A 25976-nucleotide genomic window follows, 5' to 3' on the forward strand; every position below is an offset into this window, starting at 1 on the left:
ATGTTTGTATGTCTATCAATCAAAGACATGTTTTTAATCATTATTTTTTTTATCGTCCTGCGAAATATCATTTTAGCCCTATTGCGCTGCTCTTCGACCACTGCGCCTACTTGGCTGGCTGGGAATGGTGGTAGTGGTGACAGGGGCTGCTGCATTGCTGCTCTTTTTATATGTGGAAACTCCGAAAGAATCTCGGCTGGCTCTCATGTGCCGCCTTCGTCCAATAAAACAGAAGAGGGTCTGCCTACAAGTCGACTAATCTTGGGCGAGGTGTCAATCATGTTCATTCAGCGGTTGAAGTGCTGGTTTTGGTAACCGCCTCCTTTACGCTTGGAAGGGAGACGAAGGGGGAGCTTTCTTCGGATCAAAGGCTGGTGTGGCGCTGTTGCCGTAGGATGTGCAGAGTGCAGCCTGCTGCTTTCTTTACGGACGCCTCTTGTATCGTCTGGATATCGCTGATTTCTGGATTATAAATACATTTGATGGTTTTCAATCCCAACTCAATGCAGAGAAATGGGTAAACTTCACTCGAAACATGGTAAGATATGATGTTTTACCGAAACATGTCACCCCTAATCGTTGATTTGAATGCTCACTTGCGGTAATACATTCGAGTAATGCCTATCTTTATGTTCTCTGTTTCTCTCGACAATTGTCCCGAAAAGCTGCGATTTGTAAACCGAGGGAAAGTCCGGAGGGTGAGTAGCCCACAGGCCTAGACTTAGGACAGGCTATACATTTGTTGTCTATATTTTATTATATTTGTTGAAAATACACATTGTTAAAAGTATGTCCAGTCTATCATCCCATTTATCCATGCACCAATAATGACCGACTCGTTGACAACATCAGACGAAGTCTGCTATCATTCAAGAAAAGTTAGAAAAAAAACACAATGTTGAAGAAATATGTTACATTGTAACCTAACCGTAACATGTTGTTTACATTGTAATAACGCACCTTTTATGTTGATTTCAGGCGACAGTTTTGTAGTTAATGCCTGTTTGGCAAGGAAAGGAATTGACGATTGGCTCGTGAAACAGAAATACTATTGCTCACGGCTTGAGCAACAGGACTGTCACCACACGAATAAATGCGGCTTGTCTACTCGGGTAAGTTAAATACATGTTTCAATAAATTATTATGATTTTAAAAACAAGATTGTTAATCTGTTTGATGTTGATACAATGAAGCCTGTACGGTCCTAACTTTCTTAGCTTCCCATTCGAGGTTTAGCCAAGGCTGCAATTTATTTTTACTGGGATAAATTGTTGTCTAAAGTTTGACTGAATTTATCGGTTGTTTCGAATTAAGTACATTAAAAATAAAAATAAATACAAAAGTAGATTCTCAGTCACCTTATTGCAGTACACCAATGGAATGAGAATAGCCTTCAAATCTTCAGATGTTGCCCGCTTAATTTTTCTTCAAACACTCGTAAAGCAAAAAGTCAGCTTCTGACGTAGACCTATTCAATGACATTCTCAAGCTATTTTGGTTATTTATATGTATTCTGTGCATTATGCAGAAGTTGAAAAGAAAACCAGAAATGTTGTAAAAAGAAAGAAGCAATGTGTTTAGTTATAGGCTTGTGGAGGGAAAGTTAAAGTCCAGAAAATAATAATATAATATAATATAAAGCTGACATCATATAGATAGTCAGCATATGTATTGTTTTGTTTGTTTAGATAATCATTATTTGCTTTGTTGGCTAGACAACATAGATAGACATTCTTGACTCTCTCATCCAGACACATGGAAATGATTGAATGCAGTGGCACATTAAAAGTCTCATGCAGGTGTGGCAAGATAAAAGCTGTTATTTAAAATTCCGTGTGCACGAACTTCATCCTCTTCTTTACCTGCAACGTTCTTATCAGTGTGTTAATTTCATTCCCATGGTAAACAGTTACGGATGTTTTGTGATTCTGGAGAATAAAAGTGTGACATGTTAACACAATGACATGGCTGTTGACAGTACACACTTGGCCCCATATACATGATAGACCAAATATTTAAGTGGGAAAACTTTGTAGGCTTGTTGAAACCTCTCTATTAACACATTTATTTCCCACAACACTTCTCAGTCTTTCAGCCATGTTTGTTTCAACATACAGTACAAAACAGCATATGTTAATACAACTTTTTACAAAAGGAGCCCTGACTTGCTACACACGGCTTGCGTTGGTAACTGTCTAATCATCAGACACTTTTGGTGCATGGGAACAAATGTGTCACACCACCAAGAACAGATGCTGCGAAAGTTTCTACTCTAGGCAATAGATCACAGCTGAGTTGAAAGCATTGCAGTCTGACAGACCGGTGACAGGGCTGCATTGTAAGGCTAGGATAGAGGTGGTGGAGGTCATGTCTGTTTCAGATTTGTCATCCCGGTAAACACACAGTGGTTACATCCCAAATGGCACCCGATTTCCTATATAGTGCACTACTTTTAACCAGAGCACACTGGTCAAAAGTAGTGCACTATATTGGGACTAGGGCTCTAATCAAAAGTAGTGAACTATATAGGGACTATGGCTCTAATCAAATGTAGTGCACTATATAAGGAATAGTGTGCCATTTGGGATGTAACCTGTGTTGTTGTCGAGAGGAGAAATCCTTTCTTGGAAAAGCTTCAGAGGAGCCGGGTGTAAGCCTCTTTGGTTAGGGATGCTCTCTTCACAAAGGCAGCATTTTTGAGGATTGGGAGCTCATCAAAAAATCCACCAGGACTTTTCCACTTCTCAGCTACTGAGCTCACTCAGCCCACTGGAACAGAGGGAAGCTAATGCACTCTGTCCAGCAAAGTGGCCATCATGTTGTGACCACAGACATACCACCATTAGGATGTTTACATGCTACATTTCATGCTGCAGTTGCTTTCAATGAGAATCATGCATTCACTGTCACACTATTTCATGGACATTGAATTTCTAGTGAGCTGCTCATGCTTGTGTGCATGAAAAGCCTTGTGTTAACTGAACAAGAGGCGTTTGCTGTTGTTTCTCTGGTTGGATTATCCCAAGCATTTATCACCCCAGCACTTTAAAACTTTTGCAATGCACATGTATCTAAACTGAATCTTTTATGTGATTGCATATGCCTCTTTTTGCTTTGCTTCTTCTGATTTATCATGTCATTATCATAAGGAAGTGACCGATAGCAGCGCATACCAGACCAGTCTGGTTCATTTCATTTAAATGTCTCTGGTATGAGGAAGACACAGGGATATGCTGGTGAGGAGCCAAGTCAAGGACTCCTTCAGGGAGTGACAATCAGCCTCATGCACGCTGGCAAAATATCTTGATCAAAGTCCAACCTGTGTCTAAAGTACACAGTTGTTTTCTCTATCCCTGCCGTGAGGTGTTTTTAATAGCATCACATTGGTCGGCGGGCTGTGAAGGTGTGAGGCTCTGTTAGCCCAGGGAGGGATACGAGAAAAGCAGCGGGCTGAGATTTTTATGACTTATGCCCAGTTTGTATTGACGTGCGAGTGATCAAGTGTAGCACTGAGTGCCGTGATGGGGTCAGCCTCAGGTCTGCTTGTTGCATGCACATGGTGTCAAAGCCACTAAGCCTGACATGCTGTCAGGCCTCTAATAAACATCTTCATATTGTAATCGGACCCTCCTTATGACATCATCATCGGGGTAGGAAGTGGTTCGGTGTTCTGTTCCGTGTAGTGTAGCAGCTCTCTGGGCACAGTTAGGGTATCCATGGGCCCTCTTCAGTTCAGCAGACTCACCAGAGGGCATTGTGGGATACATGTGAAAGGGTGGGATGTTTTGTGGGGCATTTTTTTTATTCGCCAGATGGTGTGAAGTGATATTTGGCCTGGATGGAAAAGGCACCCCACTGAAAAAGTAGGATGGTTTTGAACAATTTGGGCTAGCAGGGTTTTCTGTTTTACAAATTATTTAATTCTATGTGCCTAATGGCTTTCACAGCACTGCGGGAAAATTAATAGAATAGGACGAAAAGTGTTCCTGACATCAATATTTATTTGGATGCTTTTCCCTTAGTTTTTTCCCTTCAACAAAGTGGTCTTTAGAATTTGAATATTTCATTGTAATGTTTTTAATATTTTGTTTGTTTGCTTTGACATGGCATTTCATGTGTTTATTTTAGGGCTTATTTTAGGGACCATCTGGCATTTTAGATTTATTCACAATTTAAAAGATTTTAAAACACTTAAGTATGACAAGGCTTGAAATTAATGAGATATTAACTAGCAAATGTCTAATAAATGATCTATACCATAACCTTATCATGAAGCGTTAGCATTACGAAACTTGACAGGAAGTTTGTGGAAGTTACTGCTTTCCATAAGTCATAGTAAATACCCTAACCCCATAGCATTGTCAAATGAAAAGGGGCTAAAACCTTAGCTAGGTGAGAATGCAATGCAAACAACCCTCTTAGCCTTTTAAAAGCAGCCCATGTTGTATAGGATACATATACTTTATAGGCCGTGTTCTTTTTGCCTCCCGGCTGAACTGGGGTCCCGGAGAATGTGGGTCAGATGGTGGCAGCAGTGGGGAGTCTGAGACTGGAATCCTTTTGATCTGAAACCTCCCAAACCAAACTATCATATTCTTGAAAGGAGAGCGGGGATAACTGCCATAGCCTACCTCCATTAAAATGAAATGCCCATTTATGGAACATGTTTGTTTTGTAGAGCTTACATTAGCAAGGTTATCATTGGTTGAGGTATATATGCATTGAGTTGTGTTATGTGGTAGGGAGAGGAGAGACTCCAGAGTCAAGAAAGGTTTTCTTGCATATAGATGTAGTGCATATAGAGGATTTTAAACTCACTTGTTCTTATGTATTCGAAATCAAAATGTAAGTAAGTTAACAGTTATTTTATGTGGAACTGAACAGTAAGGACCGCTGGTATTGTCATGTGAGGTCCACAACAGGTGAGCTGGGTACATGTTCTCTCCAGACTATGGCCCTTTAAAGATAGAATCCACATTAGGGGAAACAGCGCCACTGTTTGCCCCAGGGCCTTTGTTATTGTTTTTGTTTTGTTGACAAACGGAGGTGAGCAGCATCCAAATGAAATGAGCAGTTTGGGGGAAAAAATTGCAGTACTTAATCTGAAGTTCTATCGCTTGTACAATAATGTCTGCGGGGGAAAAAACTGTTTGTTCTTCGCAGTAACTTCTTGGTTGTTGTGTTATCCCAAACAGATGTCAGTTTCACCACTAAGGATTCCAGCTTGAATTCTGACTCTAAGCACAGTTTGTTTTTTACTATGCTGTTTTTATATCTCCTATACATTTTTGTAATCTAGATTATTAAGAAGAAGTAGAGAAGTCAACAGTATATGATTTGGCAGTTCCAATGCCTGTCTGGTTTGTTGGGTCTTAAGAAGTCTCTAAGCCCAGGTGTTGAAGGTCTCCTGCCCTCCCCTGTCTTCTCCGGTCCTCTTCATGCAGTGTTGTCAGTTGTACCCTAAACCAGTGGTCTGTCTGGGGAATTTGCAATGTGCTGAAAGCAAATTTAAAAGATTTAATTTTATGATTTGTTAACGCATTTTCCCCCACACCCTTGCCACTAACTTTCATCCTCCCTTAAGCCCCCTCCCCCCATCTCAGCTCTCTCCTCTCCACCTCTCCCATTTTCCCTCTCAGGCTCCATCTGTTTCTTGTGTTTACCCTGTGGCCTTGCCTGGTTGTTGCTGATGAAATTAGACTGCATTTGAAGTGGGCCAGTGAGGTGAATATATAGAGGCCCCCTCCGTGAGGCCTAACCCTCTGTGTAGTAAAAGGAGGCCCCCAGTGATGCTACTGCTGGAGTCGCCAAACCCCTGCTCTGAGCTGACAATTCCAAAGCATATTTTTCAAAACCTTCCATCTAAGGTTAAGGTTCTAAACCCATACACAACTGGGACAAAATATCTTAAGGTACATCTGACAACTAATACCATTCCGAAATGAATCACAGAGTAGAATTTCTGCCCACATCCCCGTGTTTCTCGCTGGGTGCCAGCGCTCTGATTTTTGAAGTAAAGCTTTTAAATGTGCTACCCTCAGCCTCTGAGTCTGATTAAAGACATGACAGTTTTGGGCTTCTTTTCTTACTTCTTCTCCTGTATTGTTTTTTTATTGTCTTCACAAAAGCACAGGGTCCTTGTCTCAGTGCTGAATGCATCTTTCAAATGCTTACTCCTCTCTTCCTTTCTCTCTCTCGCTTTCTGTCCTCTCTCGCTTTCTGTCCTCTCCCCATGCCTGTGCTGTTCCCACCAGCTGTCCCCCTATGTGCTGTGCGTGACAGTGTGTCATATGCCCCTCTCCCACCAGGCCGTACCCCTCCACAACCCCCTGGGAGGACAGGCCTGTTGTTGGTCTTTGAAGAGGCTGGGAGAAGTTTGGAGTTGTTGTCTAAGAAATGAAAGCGTTTGCCTTTGGGGAGCGGGCTGGGGAGTAGGGGGACATGCACCTGGCTCTGTTATTACAATGAGAATAGAAGAGAGGAGAGGAAGTCTTGGGTTGTCCTTTACGTATCTGGGAGACTGGGAGAGGAGACACAGGTGGCATTAATGTCACTTCCCGGATCGTGTGTCACATAGATTGCATAGCTGGAAATTTCACCCTATGTGACAATGTGAAGCAGATATTGGATGTTGTGAATGGGACTGCCGGAAATGGTTTTGGTGAAAGAAGGAGATGATAATGATATACTAAATGAGGTAAAAGTATTGATACACATACATTAGATCTCTTGGCCCTGTTGTTTACAACTTTCTGTTGTGTGTTGTGATTAGAGGTCGACCGATTATGATTTTTCAATACCGATACCGATTATTGGCGGACCAAAAAAGCCTATACCGATTAATCGGCCGATTTTAAAATATATATATATATATTTTTTAGAATGACAATTACAACAATACTGAATGAACACTTATTTTAACTAAATATAATACATCAATAAAATCAATTTAGCCTCAAGTAAATAATGAAACATGTTCAATTTGGTTTAAATAATTCAAAAACAAAGTGTTGGAGAAGAATGTAAAAGTGCAATATGTGCTATGTAAGAAAGCTAACGTTTAAGTTCCTTGCTCAGAACATGAGAACGTATGAACGCTGGTGGGTCCTTTTAACATGAGCCTTCAATATTCCCAGGTAAGAAGTTTTAGGTTGTAGTTATTATAGGAATTATAGGACTATTTCCCTCTATACCATTTGTATTTCATTAACCTTTGACTATTGGATGTTCTTATAGGCACTTTAGTATTGCCAGTGTAACAGTATAGTTTCCGTCCCTCTCCTCGCTCCTCCCTGGGCTCGAACCAGCAACACAACGACAACAGCTACCATCGTTGTTACCCATGCAGAGCAAGGGTAACAACGGCTAGAAGGCTCAGAGCGAGGGACGTTTGAGACGCTATTAGCACGCACTAACTAGCTAGCCATTTCACTTCGTTACACCAGCCTAATCTCGGGAGTTGATAGGCTTGAAGTCATAAACAGCGCAATGCTTGACGCACAACGAAAGCTGCTGGCAAAACGCACGAAAGTGCTGTTTAAATGAATGTTTACGCGCCTGCTTCTGCCTACCACCGCTCAGTCAGATACTTAGATACTTGTATGCTTGTATGCTCAGTCAGATGATATGCAACGCAGGACACGCTAGATAATATCTAGTAATATCATCAACCATGTGTAGTTAACTAGTGATTATGATTGATTGTTTTTTATAAGATAAGTTTAATGCTAGCTAGAAACTTACCTTGGCTTACTGCATTCGCGTAACAGGCAGTCACCTTGTGGAGTGCAACGAGAGAGAGGCAGGTCGTTGTTGCATTGGACTAGTTAACTGTAAGGTTGCCCCGAGCTGACAAGGTGAAAATCTGTTATTCTGCCCCTGAACAAGGCAGTTAACCCACCGTTCCTAGGCCGTCATTGAAAATAAGAATGTGTTCTTAACTGACTTGCAAAGTTAAATAAAGGTATAAAAAAAAATGTTTTATCGGGAAATCGGCGCCCAAAAATACAGATTTCCGATTGTTATGAAAACTTGAAAACGGCCCTAATTAATCGGCCATTACGATTACTCGGTCGACCTCTAGTTGTGATACTCCTGTGCTACATCTCACACCGTTCTCCTCCATTCATTTTAGGTTGAGTATCTTCACAATATTGTTCCATTGTTGATTTTGTCTTGGTTTATTGTTGGGTTCCATGTCTATGTGTTGTTTTGATCTGATTATTTTTATTTGTGAATGTGTAGAAATAGTGATTGAGTATGGGGGTGTGCAGGGGGACGGCATGAGGCGTGTGTGTATGAGGATGCCGTGTGTCTGGGATGGGCTGTCCGGATGCACTCAGGAGATCAAAGCAGTCCCTGGAATGTGCTCTGAATCCCCAGGGATTAGCAGCTGAGATTTGGGCTTTGTTTCCCCAAATATCTGCTCACTGTGGAGCTACAGATATCCCAGGATCAATTGGAAGTGTTTCTCTTCTCCTCTCTCTTCTTTTATGATGCTTGGCTTTCAGTAGGAGTTGTTTGTATGCTAGAAGAGCTACTTTTTTTGTTGTAATTTTAACACTACGGACCACGGATTGATATATTCTCTTTGACTCTCCCTTTGCATTTGTTTTGTGACAGAGTTTATAGTTTCCGATTTTGAGATGGCTTATCGAATTGATGAGCGTGTGCATATTAAGTATCAGTGAAAGGCCTAATTAGCAGATTAACCATCTAAATATAGAGCTAATCACGCTGACATCATCACGCTGAGATGAGATGCTTGCTTCTCTTTATCCTTTTGATGTGTGGATGCATCAGACACAGAACAACAGAACAACAAATACAGATGTAGGATCTTAATTTGAGCCAGTTTCCTACAGTGGGAAAATAATCCTGCAGCAAAATTCAATGTGGATTATAATTAATGGATTTTTTTAGGAGTTGATACATTTTTTATTAGGGAAAATCAAGTCTGAAATTTCAAATTGGAAATGACAAACTTTAGAAGCATTTTAAAAACTCATACACTACTAGTTTGCACTTCCTGCTTTGCAAAAGAGTGATCAAATTCAGATCCTCTATCGGTAAACTATATCCCCATTTTTTTTTTTTTTTTTTTTTACACTGGCTGATTGAAAAGGGATGGTCACAGAGAGTGTTGGTAGTAATGGGACAGGAAGACTTGGTAAAGATGGCGCGTGTGAGGCAGGACCATGTATAGGCTGAGTGGGAGAGAAGGAGAGGGGGAGATTGAGAGGGACAGAAACTCCTGTAGTGGCGTAGGGTTCCGCTGAGCATTCCATGTGAAGCTCAGTGCCCGTTTTAATCACACACTTAAAAGGCTCTGCTGAAGTGGGCGTTTTAAGCGTTTAAACCTTGAATAATTATCTCTTGTTTGTTTGTGGTCCCCCAGTGGGTTGCTCTCCGGCCCATGTAGTAAGCACTGAATAATTTGACTGAGCAGTCAAAGTCGCTGCATGTATATGGCTCTTATAAATAGGACAAGATCATCATCTGGGGCGGCAGGTAGCCAAGTGGTTGAGCGTTGGACCAGTAACCTAAAGGTTGCAAGATCGAATCCCCAAGCTGACAATGTAAAAATCTGTTGTTCTGCCCCTGAACAAGGCAGTTAACCCACTGTTCCTAGGCCGTCATTGAAAATAAGAATTTGTTCTTAACTGACTTGCCTAGTTAAATAAAGGTATATATAAGAAAAATCTGAGTAAAACTGCAATCACACACATAGTCAGGCACACTCTCTCTCAACATATTTATTTACTTGTTGATTTAGGATTAGTAACAGCCAAATACCAATTTAGTCTACTTCCACATTTGTATGTTTTCATTAGTAGGATGACACCAATGATGGTCTCCAGACTACAACTCTTGGAGTAGTTACTCTCTGCTTCAGACAGAGGATGACCACTAGAGGAAATGGGGCATAGATAAACATTAAACAGCTCTGGGACCATTGTGGCCTCCTCCTGACATCCAGCGTGGGACGTAGGCCCTTCCCATGGCGCCTGTAGAGAGGTTGCCTACCTGGGCCTGGATTGTCTGTTAGGGGGATGTTTTCGGCATGGGCTGGAGGGAGCTGGCATGGGCTGGAGGTTGCATTGGATTGTCTGTTAGGGGATGTTTTCGGCATGGGCTGGAGGGAGCTGGCATGGGCTGGAGGTTGCATTGGATTGTCTGTTAGGGGATGTTTTCGGTTGAGTGAAGCCCAAACACAGGACAGGAGCGGGGGGCCCAGCTGTAAAGGAAGGCACTGCTCTCCGGTGTGTTTATGCTCCACAGGTGCCTGAGTGAGGCCCAGAGAGGAGAGGACTTTACCCCACGTCACAGCCTGTCACTGGGTCAGGACGACCAGGGAGGAGTCCCTGAAGGCCCATTTGGCCTGGCTGTTAACCTTAACCCCATTACTCATGCTAAACACAGGCAGAGGAACCTCAACCGGAAGAGTGCTTGGTCTGTGTGAACTCTGAATGGAACTGAATGTAAAGTGGCCACAGGCTGTCAAGCGTTTAACTGTGGCTACTGGTTTGTGGGGGTACGTGGCTGGTTGGTTCTTCATCCGTGACCTCTGATTATATTGTCCAGAGTTGGTTTTGTTGGTTTGTGTCTGCATGTGACTGTGTGGATGATGAGGACCGCTGGGGGAATCTCCTGAGGGCTAATGCCAGTGCTCAGGGGACAGGGATGAGTGTGTAGGAACATCCAGGGGCCTGAGCTGTAGGCCTCCCCACCAGGCAGATGTTAACACATGCCTCACTGTCTTGCCTCTGCTACCCCATTTCAACTCTAATAGCACAACTGTAATTACTAAACACTGTAACATCTATGGGTCATTTCCACTCCAGAAGCTTCGGTGTTCTTCTAGCTGAAGTCTGCCCAGGCATTGGACTGTGGTGGGCCTAGCTTAGGTGTTCCCAGACATTGGACTGTGGTGGGCTTAGCTTAGGTGTTCCCAGACATTGGACTGTGGTGGGCCTAGCTTAGGTGTTCCCAGACATTGGACTGTGGTGGGCTTAGCTTAGGTGTTCCCAGACATTGGACTGTGGTGGGCTTAGCTGATGTTGCATCCCTTTCTGAGGTACACCTGGGGCAGATGGAAATACTGTTTCAAATGCAGTGTGTCGTTCACCTCCTCCTTCTGAGTGAGCTATCTATGTGAAACGGTTATGCTTTAACTTTCTGCTGCAGTATCAGTGGAACCTCACAGATTTTGAAATCTGGCAGTGAAATACAGGGGTTGCCTGAAGGGGGTGGAAGTGGAACAAACTGACGGTGCCGATTCATATTTGATGCTTCAAAGCCAATCCGCCTGTATTTATTTTTTAATTTTTAATTTTTAATTTTTTTATTTCACCTTTATTTAACCAGGTAGGCTAGTTGAGAACAAGTTCTCATTTGCAACTGCGACGTGGCCAAGATAAAGCATAGCAGTGTGAACAGACAACACAGAGTTACACATGGAGTAAACAATTAACAAGTCAATAACACAGTAGAAAAAAAAGGGGGAGTCTATATACAATGTGTGCAAAAGGCATGAGGAGGTAGGCGAATGATTACAATTTTGCAGATTAACACTGGAGTGATAAATGATCAGATGGTCATGTACAGGTAGAGATATTGGTGTGCAAAAGAGCAGAAAAGTAAATAAATAAAAACAGTATGGGGATGAGGTAGGTGAAAATGGGTGGGCTATTTACCAATAGACTATGTACAGCTGCAGCGATCGGTTAGCTGCTCAGATCGCTGATGTTTGAAGTTGGTGAGGGAGATAAAAGTCTCCAATCACGCCGTCGGTGTGATTGTAACGGATGTGAAACGGCTAGCTAAGTTAGCGGTGCGCGCTAAATAGCGTTTCAATCGGTGATGTCACTTTCTCTGAGACCTTGAAGTAGTAGTTCCACTTGCTCTGCAAGGGCCGCGGCTTTTGTGGAGCGATGGGTAACGATGCTTCGAGGGTGACTGTTGTTGATGTGTGTAGAGGGTCCCTGGTTCGCGCCCGTGTATGGGCGAGGGGACGGTCTAAAGTTATACTGTTACATGATACTTTCACTTGAGATTATGAAGCCACTACTAATGCTACACATTTCCCAAGATCTTTGAAACCAACAAAATTGAGAGGTTCAATGATGGAGTTCTAGATTCTGTGAGTGGGGTGCTCAGAGATTTGTTTTGGTCCTTCCTGTTTGAGTTCCGGTTCCTGATTGGTTTGTCACTGGTAACTTTTCCTGTGTGTGCGGTAGTGCACACACGTGCTGTACAGGCAATTGTTTGTGTGTGTGCTTGCAGGGGATTCAGTCAAGCACGAGCGTGAACAACATGCTCCACCGAAGTTCATTATCATGACCAACTGACAGCTAACCCTGACCACTAGTTCTGGTTAGAACTATGAATAGAAACCCTTAAACCTGCCACTGGCACCAGAGTGCTCTCTGGAGTTGGAAGTGCTTATTTCTGCCCCTGTGTTTATTTGCTAAGTTGAGAAGTTGTCTGTAATTAGAAATAATGTTTGTGTAACGTTTTAAAGCTCAACATGAGAGAGTTACATATGACGGGGACTAGGGAGGGTGTCTGTCTGGACTGGGCTGAAAAAGTCCTCATATAGGCTCTAATAAAGTCGGTGTGCTCTAAGGTGTGGTGACTCTGTCTTCCAGGTGTCTGGGTTCCTTCTCATGTAAACCTTAAAGTGTTCACCTAAACCTTATTCCACCTTTGTCCTAGGTTTAAAAACTAGACACAACTATCTGGAAGTGGCTGTGAATGGTCCCTTTAGATAATGGCTTGGGACATTGAAAGAAGGGCAGTCAGAGCAGATGTAGGCCCAGATGTAATTTCCTGACAAGGTAGGGAACCGAGGTGTGTTTAGCTGGATATCTCCCCAGTGTTCTGTCTGTGGTAAGGCTCAAGTGCCTGTCACTTTCTACTTCCCCTGAGGGCTGTAGACCCCCTTCCTACCTCCCACATTCTGAAGCACGTTAGACCTGCATCTGAACCCACACATACCCCTACAGCACTGCCTCCTAAACCAACTCATGATACTTCAACTAATTACCCAGACTTCCTAGACACACTGTGTCAAGCCCTCTGGAACGCATACAGCTCTCGCTCTCTGCTGCTGCTTGGCAGTATAGCTAGATGGTTCCAAAGAGCTCCATAATTTCCTGTGTGGAGGTGAGAGGTATGTGATTGCAGTTTTAACCCCCCAGGCCCTCAGACAGAGATGAGGTGTAACACTGTCTCTGCTGCCTATACTGCTCCTCTCCCCTCATCTCTTCCATTCTTTAGAAATGTGCTTCACTCTGCATTCAAAGACAAGGGCTATAACATAGTGATTTGCTACTCTTGGCAGACTGGTCCACCTGTAAATCAAGGCCAAGTGACAAGCAGTCTCCATTCCTTTCCAATCCCCCTGGGAATGGAGGCTTTCTCCCAGAGAGGGTTCATCATGGCTGGGCTGGCTGGCGGAGAATGTGTTCGAGAGTGAAGAACAAACGCAACCCATATTTATGTGAATTTTTTCCCCTTTTGTACTTGAACTATTTTCACATCGTTACAACCCTGTACATAGCCATAATATGACATTTGAATTGTCTCTATTCCTTTTGAGACTTTTGTGTAATGTTTACTGTTCATCTATTTCACTTGCTATGGCAATGTAAACATATGTTTCCAATGCCAATCAAGCCCTTTGTGGGGGGGTGTGTATGACTGAGACTGACTATTGGCTATACTTAAACTCTTTAACATCATCCTTAGCTCTGGCATCTTCCCCAATATTTGGAACCAAGGACTGATCACCCCAATCCACAAAAGTGGAGACAAATTTGACCTCAATAACTACCGTTGGGTATGCATCACAGCATACCTTGGGAAAATCCTCTGCATTAACAGCAGACTTGTACATTTCCTCAGTGAAAACAATGTACTGAGCTAATGTCAAATTGGCTTTTTAACAAATTATCATACGACAGACCATGTATTCACCCTGCACAACCTAACTGACAAACAAACAAATCAAAACAAAGGCAAAGTCTTCTCATCCTTTGTTGATTTCAAAAAAGCCTTTGACTCAATTTGGCATGAACGTCTGCTATAATTGATGGAAAATGGTGTTGGGGGGAAAACATACAACATTATAAAATCCATGTACACAAACAACAAGTGTGTGGTTAAAATAGGCAAAAAACACACATTTCTTCCCACAGGGCTGTGGGGTGAGACAGGGATGCAGCTTAAGCCCCACCCTTTTTAACATATACAGTGCCTTGTGAAAGTATTCGGCCCCCTTGAACTTTGCGACCTTTTGCCACATTTCAGGCTTCAAACATAAAGATATAAAACTGTATTTTTTTGTGAAGAATCAACAACAAGTGGGACACATTCATGAAGTGGAACGACATTTATTGGATATTTCAAACTTTTTTAACAAATCAAAAACTGAAAAATTGGGCGTGCAAAATTATTCAGCCCCTTTACTTTCAGTGCAGCAAACTCTCTCCAGAAGTTCAGTGAGGATCTCTGAATGATCCAATGTTGACCTAAATGACTAATGATGAGAAATACAATCCACCTGTGTGTAATCAAGTCTCCGTATAGATGCACCTGCACTGTGATAGTCTCAGAAGCGCAGAGAGCATCATGAAGAACAAGGAACACACCAGGCAGGTCCGAGATACTGTTGTGAAGAAGTTTAAAGCCGGATTTGGATACAAAAAGATTTCCCAAGCTTTAAACATCCCAAGGAGCACTGTGCAAGCGATAATATTGAAATGGAAGGAGTATCAGACCACTGCAGATCTACCAAGACCTGGCCGTCCCTCTAAACTTTCAGCTCAAGGAGAAGACTGATCAGAGATGCAGCCAAGAGGCCCATGATCACTCTGGATGAACTGCAGAGATCTACAGCTGAGGTGGGAGACTCTGTCCATAGGACAACAATCAGTCGTATATTGCACAAATCTGGCCTTTATGGAAGAGTGGCAAGAAGAAAGCCATTTCTTAAAGATATCCATAAAAAGTGTCGTTTAAAGTTTGCCACAAGCCACCTGGGAGACACACCAAACATGTGGAAGAAGGTGCTCTGGTCAGATGAAACCAAAATGGAACTTTTTGGCAACAATGCAAAACGTTATGTTTGGCGTAAAAGCAACACAGCTCATCACCCTGAACACCCCATCCCCACTGTCAAACATGGTGATGGCAGCATCATGGTTTGGGCCTGCTTTTCTTCAGCAGGGACAGGGAAGATGGTTAAAATTAATGGGAAGATGGATGGAGCCAAATACAGGACCATTCTGGAAGAAAACCTGATGGAGTCTGCAAAAGACCTGAGACTGGGACGGAGATTTGTCTTCCAACAAGACAATGATCCAAAACATAAAGCAAAATCTACAATGGAATGGTTCAAATAAACATATCCAGGTGTTAGAATGGCCAAGTCAAAGTCCAGACCTGAATCCAATCGAGAATCCGTGGAAAGAACTGAAAACTGCTGTTCACAAATGCTCTCCATCCAACCTCACTGAGCTCGAGCTGTTTTGCAAGGATGAATAGGAAAAAATTTCAGTCTCTCGATGTGCAAAACTGATAGAGACATACCCCAAGCGACTTACAGCTGTAATCGCAGCAAAAGGTGGCGCTACAAAGTATTAACTTAAGGGGGCTGAATAATTTTGCACGCCCAATTTTTCAGTTTTTGATTTGTTAAAAAAGTTTGAAATATCCAATAAATGTCGTTCCACTTCATGATTGTGTCTCACTTGTTGTTGATTCTTCACAAAAAAATACAGTTTTATATCTTTATGTTTGAAGCCTGAAATGTGGCAAAAGGTCGCAAAGTTCAAGGGGGCCGAATACTTTCTCAAAGCACTGTATATCAACGAATTGGCGAGGGCACTAGAACAGTTTGCAGCACCCGGCCACACCCTGCCAGAATTTGAAGTCGAATGTATACTGTTTGCTGATGATCTGGTGCTTCTGTCACCAACCAAGGAGGGCCTACAGCAGCACCTAGATCTTCTTTACAGATTCTGTCAGACCTGGGCCTGTCAGTAAATCTCAGTAAGACCAAAATAATGGTGTTTTAAAAAAGGTCCAGTCACCAGGACCACAAATACAAATTCCATCTAGACACTGTTGCCCTAGAGCACACAAAAACTATACCTTGGCCTAAACATCAGCCCCACAGGTAACTTCCACAAAGCTGTGAACGATCTGAGAGACAAGAAGGGCATTCCATGCCATCATGGAACATAAAGGAACATAAAATTCGACATGCCAATTAGGATCTGGCTAAAAATACTTGAATCACTTATAGAACCCCTTGCCCTTTATGGTTGTGAGGTCTGGGGTCCGCTCACCAACCAAGAATTCACAAAATGGGACAAGCACCAAATTGAGAATTCTGGATATTTTTTCTGCAAAAATATCCTCTGTGTACAACGTAGAACACCAAATAATGCATGCAGAGCAGAATTAGGCCGAGACCCACTAATTATCAAAACCCAGAAAAAAGCCGTTCAATTCTACAACCACCGAAAAGGAAGCGTTTCCCAAACCTTCCATAACAAAGCCATCACCTACAGAGAGATGAACCTGGAGAAGAGTCCCCTAAGCAAGCTGGTCCTGGGACTCTGTTCACAAACACACCCCACAGAGCCCCAGGACAGCAACACAATTCGACCCAATCAAATCATGAGAAAACAAAAAGATAATTACTTGACACATTGGAAAGAATAAACAAAAAAACTGAGCAAACTAGAATTCTATTTGGCCCTAAACAGAGAGTACACCCTGGCAGAATACCTTACCACTGTGACTGACCCAAACTTAAGGAAAGCTTTGACTATGTACAGACTCAGTGAGCATAGCCTTGAAAGGCTGCCGTAGGCAGACCTGGCTTTCAAGAGAAGACAGGCTATGTGCACACTGCCCACAAAATGAGGTAGAAACTGAGTTGCACTTCCTAACCTCCTGCCCAATTTATGACCATATTAGAGACACATATTACCCTCAGATTACACAGATCCACAACGAATTCCAAAACAAACCCAATTTTGATAAACTCCCATATCTATTCGGTGAAATACCACAGTGTGCCATCACAGCAGCAAGATTTGTGACCTGTTGCCACAAGAAAAGGTCAACCAGGTCAACACCATTGTAAATATAACCCATATTTATGCTTATTTATTTTCCCTTTTGTACTTTAACCATTTGTACATCGTTACAACACTGTATATATACTTATGTCATTTGTAATGTCTTTATTATTTTGGATCTTCTGTGAGTGTAGAGTTTACTCTTCATTTTTACTAGTTGTTTCACTTTTGTATATTACCTACCTCACTTGCTTTGGCAATGTTAACATGTTTCCCATTCCAATAAAGCCCCTTGAATTGAATTGAATTGAATTGAATTGAGAGCAGTCCACCTGGAGTTCATATGGTCTATCTACTGTATCTCCATGAACACCTTCTCTGCTGCTGGGCTGGGGGGAACCAACTGCAGAATAACATGAGCTTTAAAGACCCTTGATCAAGCAGCCATTTTCTCCTCCTCTCTGTGAGATACTTGTTTGATAAACAGCCTGATAAAAGCTAATTGCTGTGGTTACATATTTTTCAAAGCCCTAATAAATACCTTGCTTTATGCCTTGAGAAACAGGCAGGTTACAGTGGTGTGTGTTGCTGAAGGGGTTAGCAAGCTAGCAGAGCTGTAAAAGATTATCTTTGCAGGTGTAAAAGTTTTGTAAATGGGTCATTAAGGCGTTGGCTAACTTCCCACATGAACCATGAAGAGGGAAGGAGGGAGGGAGATTAGCTGAAATCAGCATGTTTCTGAAGCACAGAAATGAGGGCTGTAAATCTCCACTAATATTCTACTGAGCCTTTTAAGGGGAAGCCTTTGATGTGGATGAGGTCATGTGACCAGCAATGTTTGCAATGTTAATCTGACTTGGTTAAAATGACTGTACACGGCCTGTCCACCAATCAGACTATAAAAGCCAGAGCCAGTCATTAGGGGAGGAGTCTTCTGGGGGGCTGTCAACAGGGCTGGATTCACGCAGATGGGCACACATGCAAGCAGGCACAGTCATGCACACACGCCCACACTATTTTCTCTCTCCAGGCCCATGAGTTAAATCTGGGATCCAAAGGCATCACATTCAGCAATGTTATGTTATGCAGTTGGTCTGCACAGACACACCAAATGTCACTAAACATACCAGCATTAATCCATGAGGTTGGACACCACAACACCTCCAATCACAGGACTTTTTTCCCCTTCCCAGTGTTGAGAGCTGTCTGTGTGTGACCTGTCCAGTTAATTAGAGATAAGATGGTAAGCCCACTGGCATGCATCCTTCCAGGCCTCTCCATCTCTCCTAACCAGCCCAGCGTAGCCATCACTTAGCCCTGGTGCTGCTCACTGCATACCATACACACCATAAGGCAGCTTCCTCCAACCTGACTGACTGACTGACTGCTGACGAATCTCCAGCCTGTGGCAATAATTTCCTTCCTGGGTCACAGGCAGGAAGGGAAGACACGTGGGTGTGCTGTGAGTAAGCAGTGTCAGGCATGGGGCCGCAGAGTCTGCACCGTAACCTCGCCGACTGCAATGAAGGTGTCTGGTCCACTCTGCTCCTTCAGAAGTGTCCAATTAGCCACCGTCATCCTCCGACCATCTGGCATGGTGTTTCAAACGGGCGACCTGGAGTTCAGTCAGTGAGTTGTTATGGTCCAGTTAGAGTTCAAGGAAACATTCTCTGTTTCCTTGAAGAGGGTTTTATCTGATCAGGCTGGACTTGGCTCACAAGTTGAAAAGAACCTCAAGATCAAACCTTGGATTGCCTTGACATGCTTTGATCTCAGCGAAAACATTCAGTTGATTATCAAATAGCATTGTAAAAGAAAACAGATATGTCTCTTTTCTTGGCATGTCAAACGGCCTCTCCTCTGCTTTTATGCAGTTATGCATAATAAAGATCTATGATGTTGGAGTCCGTCCAAGTATCTGATTTTGGAGGGAACCCAAGAAATACCTCAAAGTAGCATCAGATGTTTTGGCCCGAGAGGATAGGCTCTTCACAGTTTAACAACAGAACAGGTCTCTCTGGTTCTGGCTCATAGTTCTACATGCAGACACCTACATTATGTTTACTCAGCGCACATTTACACAGAGATGGCTGTTGATTTAACAGATGTGTTGCACAATAATTGGCTGTCTGCTTTCTCCACCCTGGTAGATGTGTCTTTCTGTTTCCTGCCAAGTTCACTACAGTATATGATTTTCGGAGATCTTAATTTCATGTGTGCAAACCGATCCTTTTCGAAGCCATGCTTAGAGGCAGTGCTCCGTTCACTACCTCACAACAACACTTTCTATCTTGGAACAATCTCAAGGCGTTGTGTTTTGTCAGTACGTGCCGCCTTGTCTGACTGTGGCTGTTAAATGTCAGGTAGAGACGAGTGAGGAGGAGGAGCGGTTCACATGAAGAACTAAAGCTGAGTCTTGGGTCATGTTCATTATGGCAACAGAAAACACATTTGCATTTCTTATTGGACAAATCTATGTAGTTCCACCCCATTTGACTCCGTTTTCAACCTAGCTCTAAGCTGCTGGTGTCTGCTGATGCGTTCTGTTTTTCCAAACAGTACCACACAATTAAAAGGGTCACTGCACTTCTAACTCTCTGATCCGGATCATCCTTACTCAAGGATATAGTCGCAGCACTAGACCCAAACCTTTGAACCAGCCTCCGGAGAGTCTCAGCTTACTCGGTTGGGGGCGGAGAGGGGATGGGCATTTGCTCTCAAGATGTCCTGTTCCATTAACACTACACCTTAAGCTCATTTCCTAAAACCAATATACTTTTTGTTGTTTTAGTTCTAAGATTTCAACGTCTGCCATTTGTGTGCTGCAACCTATAGTATTGTCATCAAGCCATTTGGAAATGTCTTGGCTTTAAAAACTAGCAGTTTTAGTTGATTTCTTTCATTAAGAATTGAATGTGTATATATACATTTCAGATGTTAGCAATGGTGTTGTGTGGTTTTCTAGGTTATTCATGACCCTGTCTTGACTTAGTTGTAGTATCACCTGGACAATTTCTACATTTAAAACCCCTTTCCTTTTTTGAAACCTGGGCTCCCTAGTGGTGCAGCGGTCTCAGGCACAGCATCCCAGTGTTAGAGGTGTCACTATAGACATCCTGGTTCGAATCCAGGCTGTATCACAACCGGCCGTGATTGGGAGTCCCATAGGGCGATGCACAATTTGCCCAGCGTCGTCCGTGTTTGGCCGGTGTAGGCCATCATTGTAAATAAGAATTTGTTCTGAACTGACTTGCCTTGTCTGGCTTCGGGTAAGGCCTATGGGCTGTGATCCTCTATCTCTCTGTCAAAAGGACCCAGCAGGCCTAACAGACAGACACCCAGACAAACATGGCCACCAACCATTCCCTTGTTCTCCCCTCTCTCTTGTCTTCCTCACATTCCCTAAATGGCCTTCCATGTGTTGTTTCCCTCCCTGCTCGGCATCGTGAGCCTGTCTTGCTCCAGTCTAAATGTCAGACCTGAAGGTGTTCTCCACTTCCAGCACTGCCTGGGAGAGCAGAGCAGAGAGCAGCGGGAGGCTCCCAACCCAACGCTTCACTCTCATAATGAGATTTTTTCTGGGTTTTGAAGGAGTGCTAGTAACACTGCTCCAACCCAACGCTGCTCCTGAGGCCTCCTGTTTGCCTCCACCGAACCCTGCGCTCCGGCTGGCTGGCGCACGATCAGGGGGAGCTGTCGTCGGCCGCCCGAGTAAATTGTCAGCCGCCTGTGTTGGGTGGAGGCAGACAGCGTTGAGACCAGGACCTTGTAGGACTTTCCACAACCCCACACTTACACACGTAAACACACACATGGTAGTTACACACTCACTCATACACTGAATGCGCTCACAACCACACAGTCACACACATGTAATTACACACGCACTTATGCACACGTGCACGTACACACACATGGCCCAGTCTGTCTGTGAACACAGTGCCAGGGTAAGGCTTGCGGGCCCCCATGGCAACCTCATGCACTAACTTGCCAAACTTCAGTCAGTCTCTGATTTGCTCTTCACCCCTGCAGTCAGTGGTTCCTTGGCTCTCTTGGCTCACTTAAACTCTCAATATAACCAATGTTAGTTCTTAAAAAATAGTATTATTTGAAATACGCAAATCTGGGTTTTCCTTTATTTTTCTTTATTTTCCCTTATTCAAATCCATATTTATGTGTCTCATTGACGTGGGTCCGCCATTTTGATTCAAAGGTCAAATCAAACAACCCTAGTAGACGGAGCGGGCAGCCTGTCCAGTACTGATGTAGCTAGCTGGGATGCTGCAATGCAGCATAGTCACACTGTGTTCCTGTCTTATGCTGCTCTAGGAATAAATCACTTTCTGTGAAGGGGCTTTAACAACTTTAAAACACACTGGAGCCATACAATCCTCCATCCTCCAAGCCCAGAAGAGAGAACGCTCTGAAGGGTCTGGCTCCTGTTGAAAGCAAAATGCTTTAAACTTTGATTTCCACAGAACATTAAACATCATGTCTGGAAAATTGTTTTTGGTGGTCCCAAGTGTTGGAGGAAAGAGGCTTGTTCATGTGCTTACAGCATTTCATGATACTCTGAAGCTCTGGAGTAGCACCCAAATACGTTCTGCAGAGCTGGGAAAGTGACACTTCACTGTAGTCTTCGTAAAACCTTCATAAACACTCCATAACACCAGTCGTGAACACAGAAAAAAGGCAAAAGACCTTTACACGTACAGTATCACGCAATGTTCATCATCTGAGCAATTCATTCTCCTCGACCAGTGCTTAAATGAGCAGCTGGGCCTTCATTTTTTTGTTTTGTATAGAGTTTGATATAGACATTTGATTAGCATATATAGTATGGAAGACGGTTACTGAAGGTATGAACGATACAGGAAGAGGCAGTGTTCATTGAGGTCTACTTGAAATGATCAAAGTGGTGCAGCTCTTGGCCTTGTCCCTGACTCTGTTTGCCTTAAGCTGCACTCCTATTGTGACCCTTAACTAGGTCACCAGACAGGCCTGTGATTGGCTCATTGGCCTGACACGACAGGTCAAGATGGAAGGCTCTTTTAAGGTCAGCTGATTGCCATGCTTATAGCCAGTGGAAAACACGGTCATTGAAGATAAAGAATAAAGGTTGTCTGAACAAAAGATGCAATCACTGAAAAACATTTGAACAATAGTATAAATTATTCTTTAATATCGTCACTTGTGTATTTGATCCCACATTGACCCTGAAGCAGAGGATGAAACAACTTTGAAGTGGGAATTTTTTAAAAAGTCAGTAAGCATCCTGTGTGAAATCTTCCATTTATTGAGCCAGCCAATAATCCATCAATGAACTAAAACAAGTCCTAAACCTTTTTTAGAACCCCCTAAAAGAGGACAGAGGTCACTAGTCAGTCAGTATTCGCTAATCCTCAAACCTGGGAGCTGTGGGGTCCCTGTGAGCTCCCCAGGAAGAAAAGAGCAGTCAGTCCCACAGTAGAGAGGGGTGAGGGCCTGAGGGGTGAGGGCCTGAGGGGTGAGGGCCTGAGGGGTGAGGGCCTGAGGGGTGAGGGCCTGAGGGGTGAGGGCCTGAGGGGTGAGGGCCTGAGGGGTGCGGGCCTGAGGGGTGCGGGGGTGAGGGCCTGGGCCAGGTTCTCCATTGATCTAAATGGAGATGCTGAGGTGGCAGGGAGGGGCTGAAGACAATTGAGTGCTCAGTGTGTCACCACCAGAGTCAGAAGTGAGGTTCAGGGGATTAACTTAATTCTCATAGCGCTGAATAAAGCTGGTCCAGCCCTCTGCCTGCCTGGTGAGGAGGTGAGGACCTGAGCCTCACTGAAAGTGTTATTGTAGCTCCATTAAAGCCTGCTGACTGGGCCACAACAGGCCCTGGAGCTGCTGAACAAAGAGAGTGGCCTTCGTGTTCCTTTGGGACAAGGCCCTGAAAGAAAGAACGAGAGACATTGTCACTTCACTGCTAAAACCAGAGGAATCTTAAGATGGGGAATTTTCGGCAGTTCTGGAGTTCAAACTTTGAGTGTGTGTCGAGAGGGGGAGTGAGTGAGAGGAGAGGGTGAGTGAGTGAGAGGAGAGGGTGAGTGAGTGAGAGGAGAGGGTGAGTGAGTGGAGAGGGTGAGTGAGCGGAGAGGGTGAGTGAGAGGAGAGGGTGAGTGAGAGGAGAGGGTGAGTGAGAGGAGAGGGTGAGTGAGAGGAGAGGGTGAGTGAGAGGAGAGGGTGAGTGAGAGGAGAGGGTGAGTGAGAGGAGAGGGTGAGTGAGAGGAGAGGGTGAGTGAGAGGAGAGGGGAGTGAGTGAGAGGAGAGGGGAGTGAGTGAGAGGAGAGGGGGAGTGAGTGAGAGGAGAGGGGGAGTGAGTGAGAGGAGAGGGGGAGTGAGAGGAGAGGGGGAGTGAGTGAGAGGAGAGGGGAGTGAGTGAGAGGAGAGGGGAGTGAGTGAGAGGAGAGGGGGAGTGAGTGAGAGGAGAGGGGGAGTGAGTGAGAGGAGAGGGGAGGGGGAGTGAGTGAGAGGAGAGGGGGAGTGAGCGAGTGAGTGAGAGGAGAGGGGGAGTGAGCGAGTGAGAGGGGGAGTGAGCGAGTGAGAGGGGAGTGAGCGCAGTGAGAGGGGGAGTGAGCGAGTGAGTGAGAGGAGAGGGGGAGTGAGCGAGTGAGTGAGAGGAGAGGGGGAGTGAGCGAGTGAGAGGGGGAGTGAGCGAGTGAGTGAGAGGAGAGGGGGAGCGAGTGAGTGAGGAGAGGGGGAGTGATGGAGAAGAGAGGGGGGGAGTGAGTGAGAGGAGAGGAGAGGGGGAGTGAGTGAGAGGAGAGGGGGAGTGAGTGAGAGGAGAGGGGGAGTGAGTGAGAGGAGAGGGGGAGCGAGTGAGTGAGGAGAGGGGGAGTGATGGAGAAGAGAGGGGGGAGTGAGTGAGAGGAGAGGGGGAGTGAGTGAGAGAGAAAGAGAGTGAGTGAGAGGAGAGGGAGAGGGGGAGTGAGAGAGTGAGAGAGAGGGGAGAGAGTGAGGAGAGGGTGAGAGCGTGAGGAGTTATGGAGGAGAGAGGGATGAGTGAGTGAGAGAGAGGAGAGGGGGAGTAAATGAGTGAGGAGAGGGTGAGTGAGTGAGAAGAGGAAGAGTGATGGAGGAGACAGGGGGTGATGGAGGAGAGGGGGGCAGTGAGTGAGAGGGGGGTTGTGAGTGAGAGAGCGCGAGAGAGAGGGAGTGAGTGAGAGGGGGAGTGAGTGAGAGAGAGGGTGAGAGAGAGGAGTGGAAGAGTGATGGAGGGGAAGTTAGTGAGAGAGAGGAGAGGGGAGTGAGTGAGAAGAACAGTGATGGAGGAGAGAGGGGGTGATGGGGGAGTGATGTAGGAGAGGGGAAGTGAGTGAGAGAGAGGTGAGGAGGAGAGAGAGAGAGAGTGAGTGAGTGAGGAGAGGGTGAGAGCGTGAGGAGTGATGGAGGAGAGAGGGGGGAGTGGGTGAGAGAGAGGAGAGTGGGAGTGAGAGAGAGAGAGGGGGGAGGGGGAGAGGGAGAGAGAGTGAGAGAGGAGAGGGTGAGTGAGTGAATGAGGAGAGGGGGAATGAGTGAGTGAGGAGTGAGTGAGTGAGGAGAGAGTGAGAGTGTGAGGAGTGGAAGAGTGATGGAGAAGAGAGGGGGGAGTGAGTGAGTGAGAGGAGAGGGGAAGAGAGGGGGAGTGAGTGAGTGAGTGAGTGAGTGAGTGAGTGAGTGAGTGAGTGAGAGAGAGGAGAGAGAGGAGAGAGAGTGAGGAGAGGGTGAGAGCGTGAGGAGTTATGGAGGAGAGAGGGATGAGTGAGTGAGAGAGAGGAGAGGGGGAGTAAATGAGTGAGGAGAGGGTGAGTGAGTGAGAAGAGGAAGAGTGATGGAGGAGACAGGGGGTGATGGAGGAGAGGGGGGGCAGTGAGTGAGAGGGGGGTTGTGAGTGAGAGAGAGAGCGCGAGAGAGAGGGAGTGAGTGAGAGGGGGAGTGAGTGAGAGAGAGGGTGAGAGAGTGAGGAGTGGAAGAGTGATGGAGGGGAAGTTAGTGAGAGAGAGGAGAGGGGAGTGAGTGAGAAGAACAGTGATGGAGGAGAGAGGGGGTGATGGAGGAGAGGGGAAGTGAGTGAGAGAGAGAGAGAGGTGAGGAGGAGAGAGAGAGGGAGTGAGTGAGTGAGGAGAGGGTGAGAGCGTGAGGAGTGATGGAGGAGAGAGGGGGGAGTGGGTGAGAGAGAGAGAGGGGGAGAGGGAGAGAGAGAGGGGGAGTGAGAGGAGAGAGTGAGAGAGGAGAGGGTGAGTGAGTGAATGAGGAGAGGGGGAATGAGTGAGTGAGGAGTGAGTGAGGAGAGAGTGTGAGGAGTGGAAGAGTGATGGAGGAGAGAGGGGTGAGTGAGTGAGAGAGAGGAGAGGGGGAGTGAGTGAGTGAGAAGAGGAAGAGTGATGGAGGAGAGACAGGGGGTGATGGAGGAGAGGGGGGCAGTGAGTGAGAGAGGGGGGGGGGTGAGAGAGAGAGAGGGAGTGAGGAGTGGAAGAGTGATGGAGGGGAAAGTTAGTGAGAGAGAGGAGAGGGGGAGTGAGTGAGAAGAAGAACAGTGATGGAGGAGAGGGGGAGTGATGTAGGAGAGGGGGAGTGATGTAGGAGAGGGGGAGTGAGTGAGAGAGGAGAGAGTGAGAGAGGAGAGGGGGAGTGAGTGAGTGAGTGAGTGAGAGAGGAGAGAGAGTGAGTGAGGAGAGGGTGAGAGTGAGGAGAGGGTGAGTGAGTGAGGAGAGGGGGACCGAGTGAGTGATGAAGGAGATGGGGAGTGATGTAGGAGAGGGGAGGAGAGAGGGGTGAGTGAGAGAGGAGAGGGGGAGTGAGTGAGTGAGAGAGGAGAGCGAGTGAGTGAGTGAGCGAGTTAGTGAGTGAGGAGAGAGTGAGGGTGAGAGCGTGAGGAGT

At 45.1% G+C, this 25976-nt stretch overlaps 1 protein-coding gene across 1 annotated transcript in view; it reads left to right on the forward strand.

Annotated features, from left to right (window-relative positions):
* The first annotated feature begins 290 nt into the window (after nt 1-290).
* The window catches only part of LOC109881368 (protein naked cuticle homolog 1-like), a 45316-nt gene continuing 19630 nt past the window's right edge, over nt 291-25976 (forward strand). The window contains exons 1-3 of the mRNA XM_031831218.1: nt 291-538; nt 666-698; nt 979-1112. Of these exons, the coding sequence (XP_031687078.1) occupies nt 514-538; nt 666-698; nt 979-1112 (192 nt within the window). The 5' untranslated portion in view covers nt 291-513. The remainder of the gene's footprint in view (nt 539-665; nt 699-978; nt 1113-25976) is intronic.

The sequence above is a fragment of the Oncorhynchus kisutch genome, linkage group LG8 (assembly GCF_002021735.2).
Source record: "Oncorhynchus kisutch isolate 150728-3 linkage group LG8, Okis_V2, whole genome shotgun sequence".
In the NCBI taxonomy this organism is placed as follows: Eukaryota; Metazoa; Chordata; class Actinopteri; order Salmoniformes; family Salmonidae; genus Oncorhynchus; species Oncorhynchus kisutch.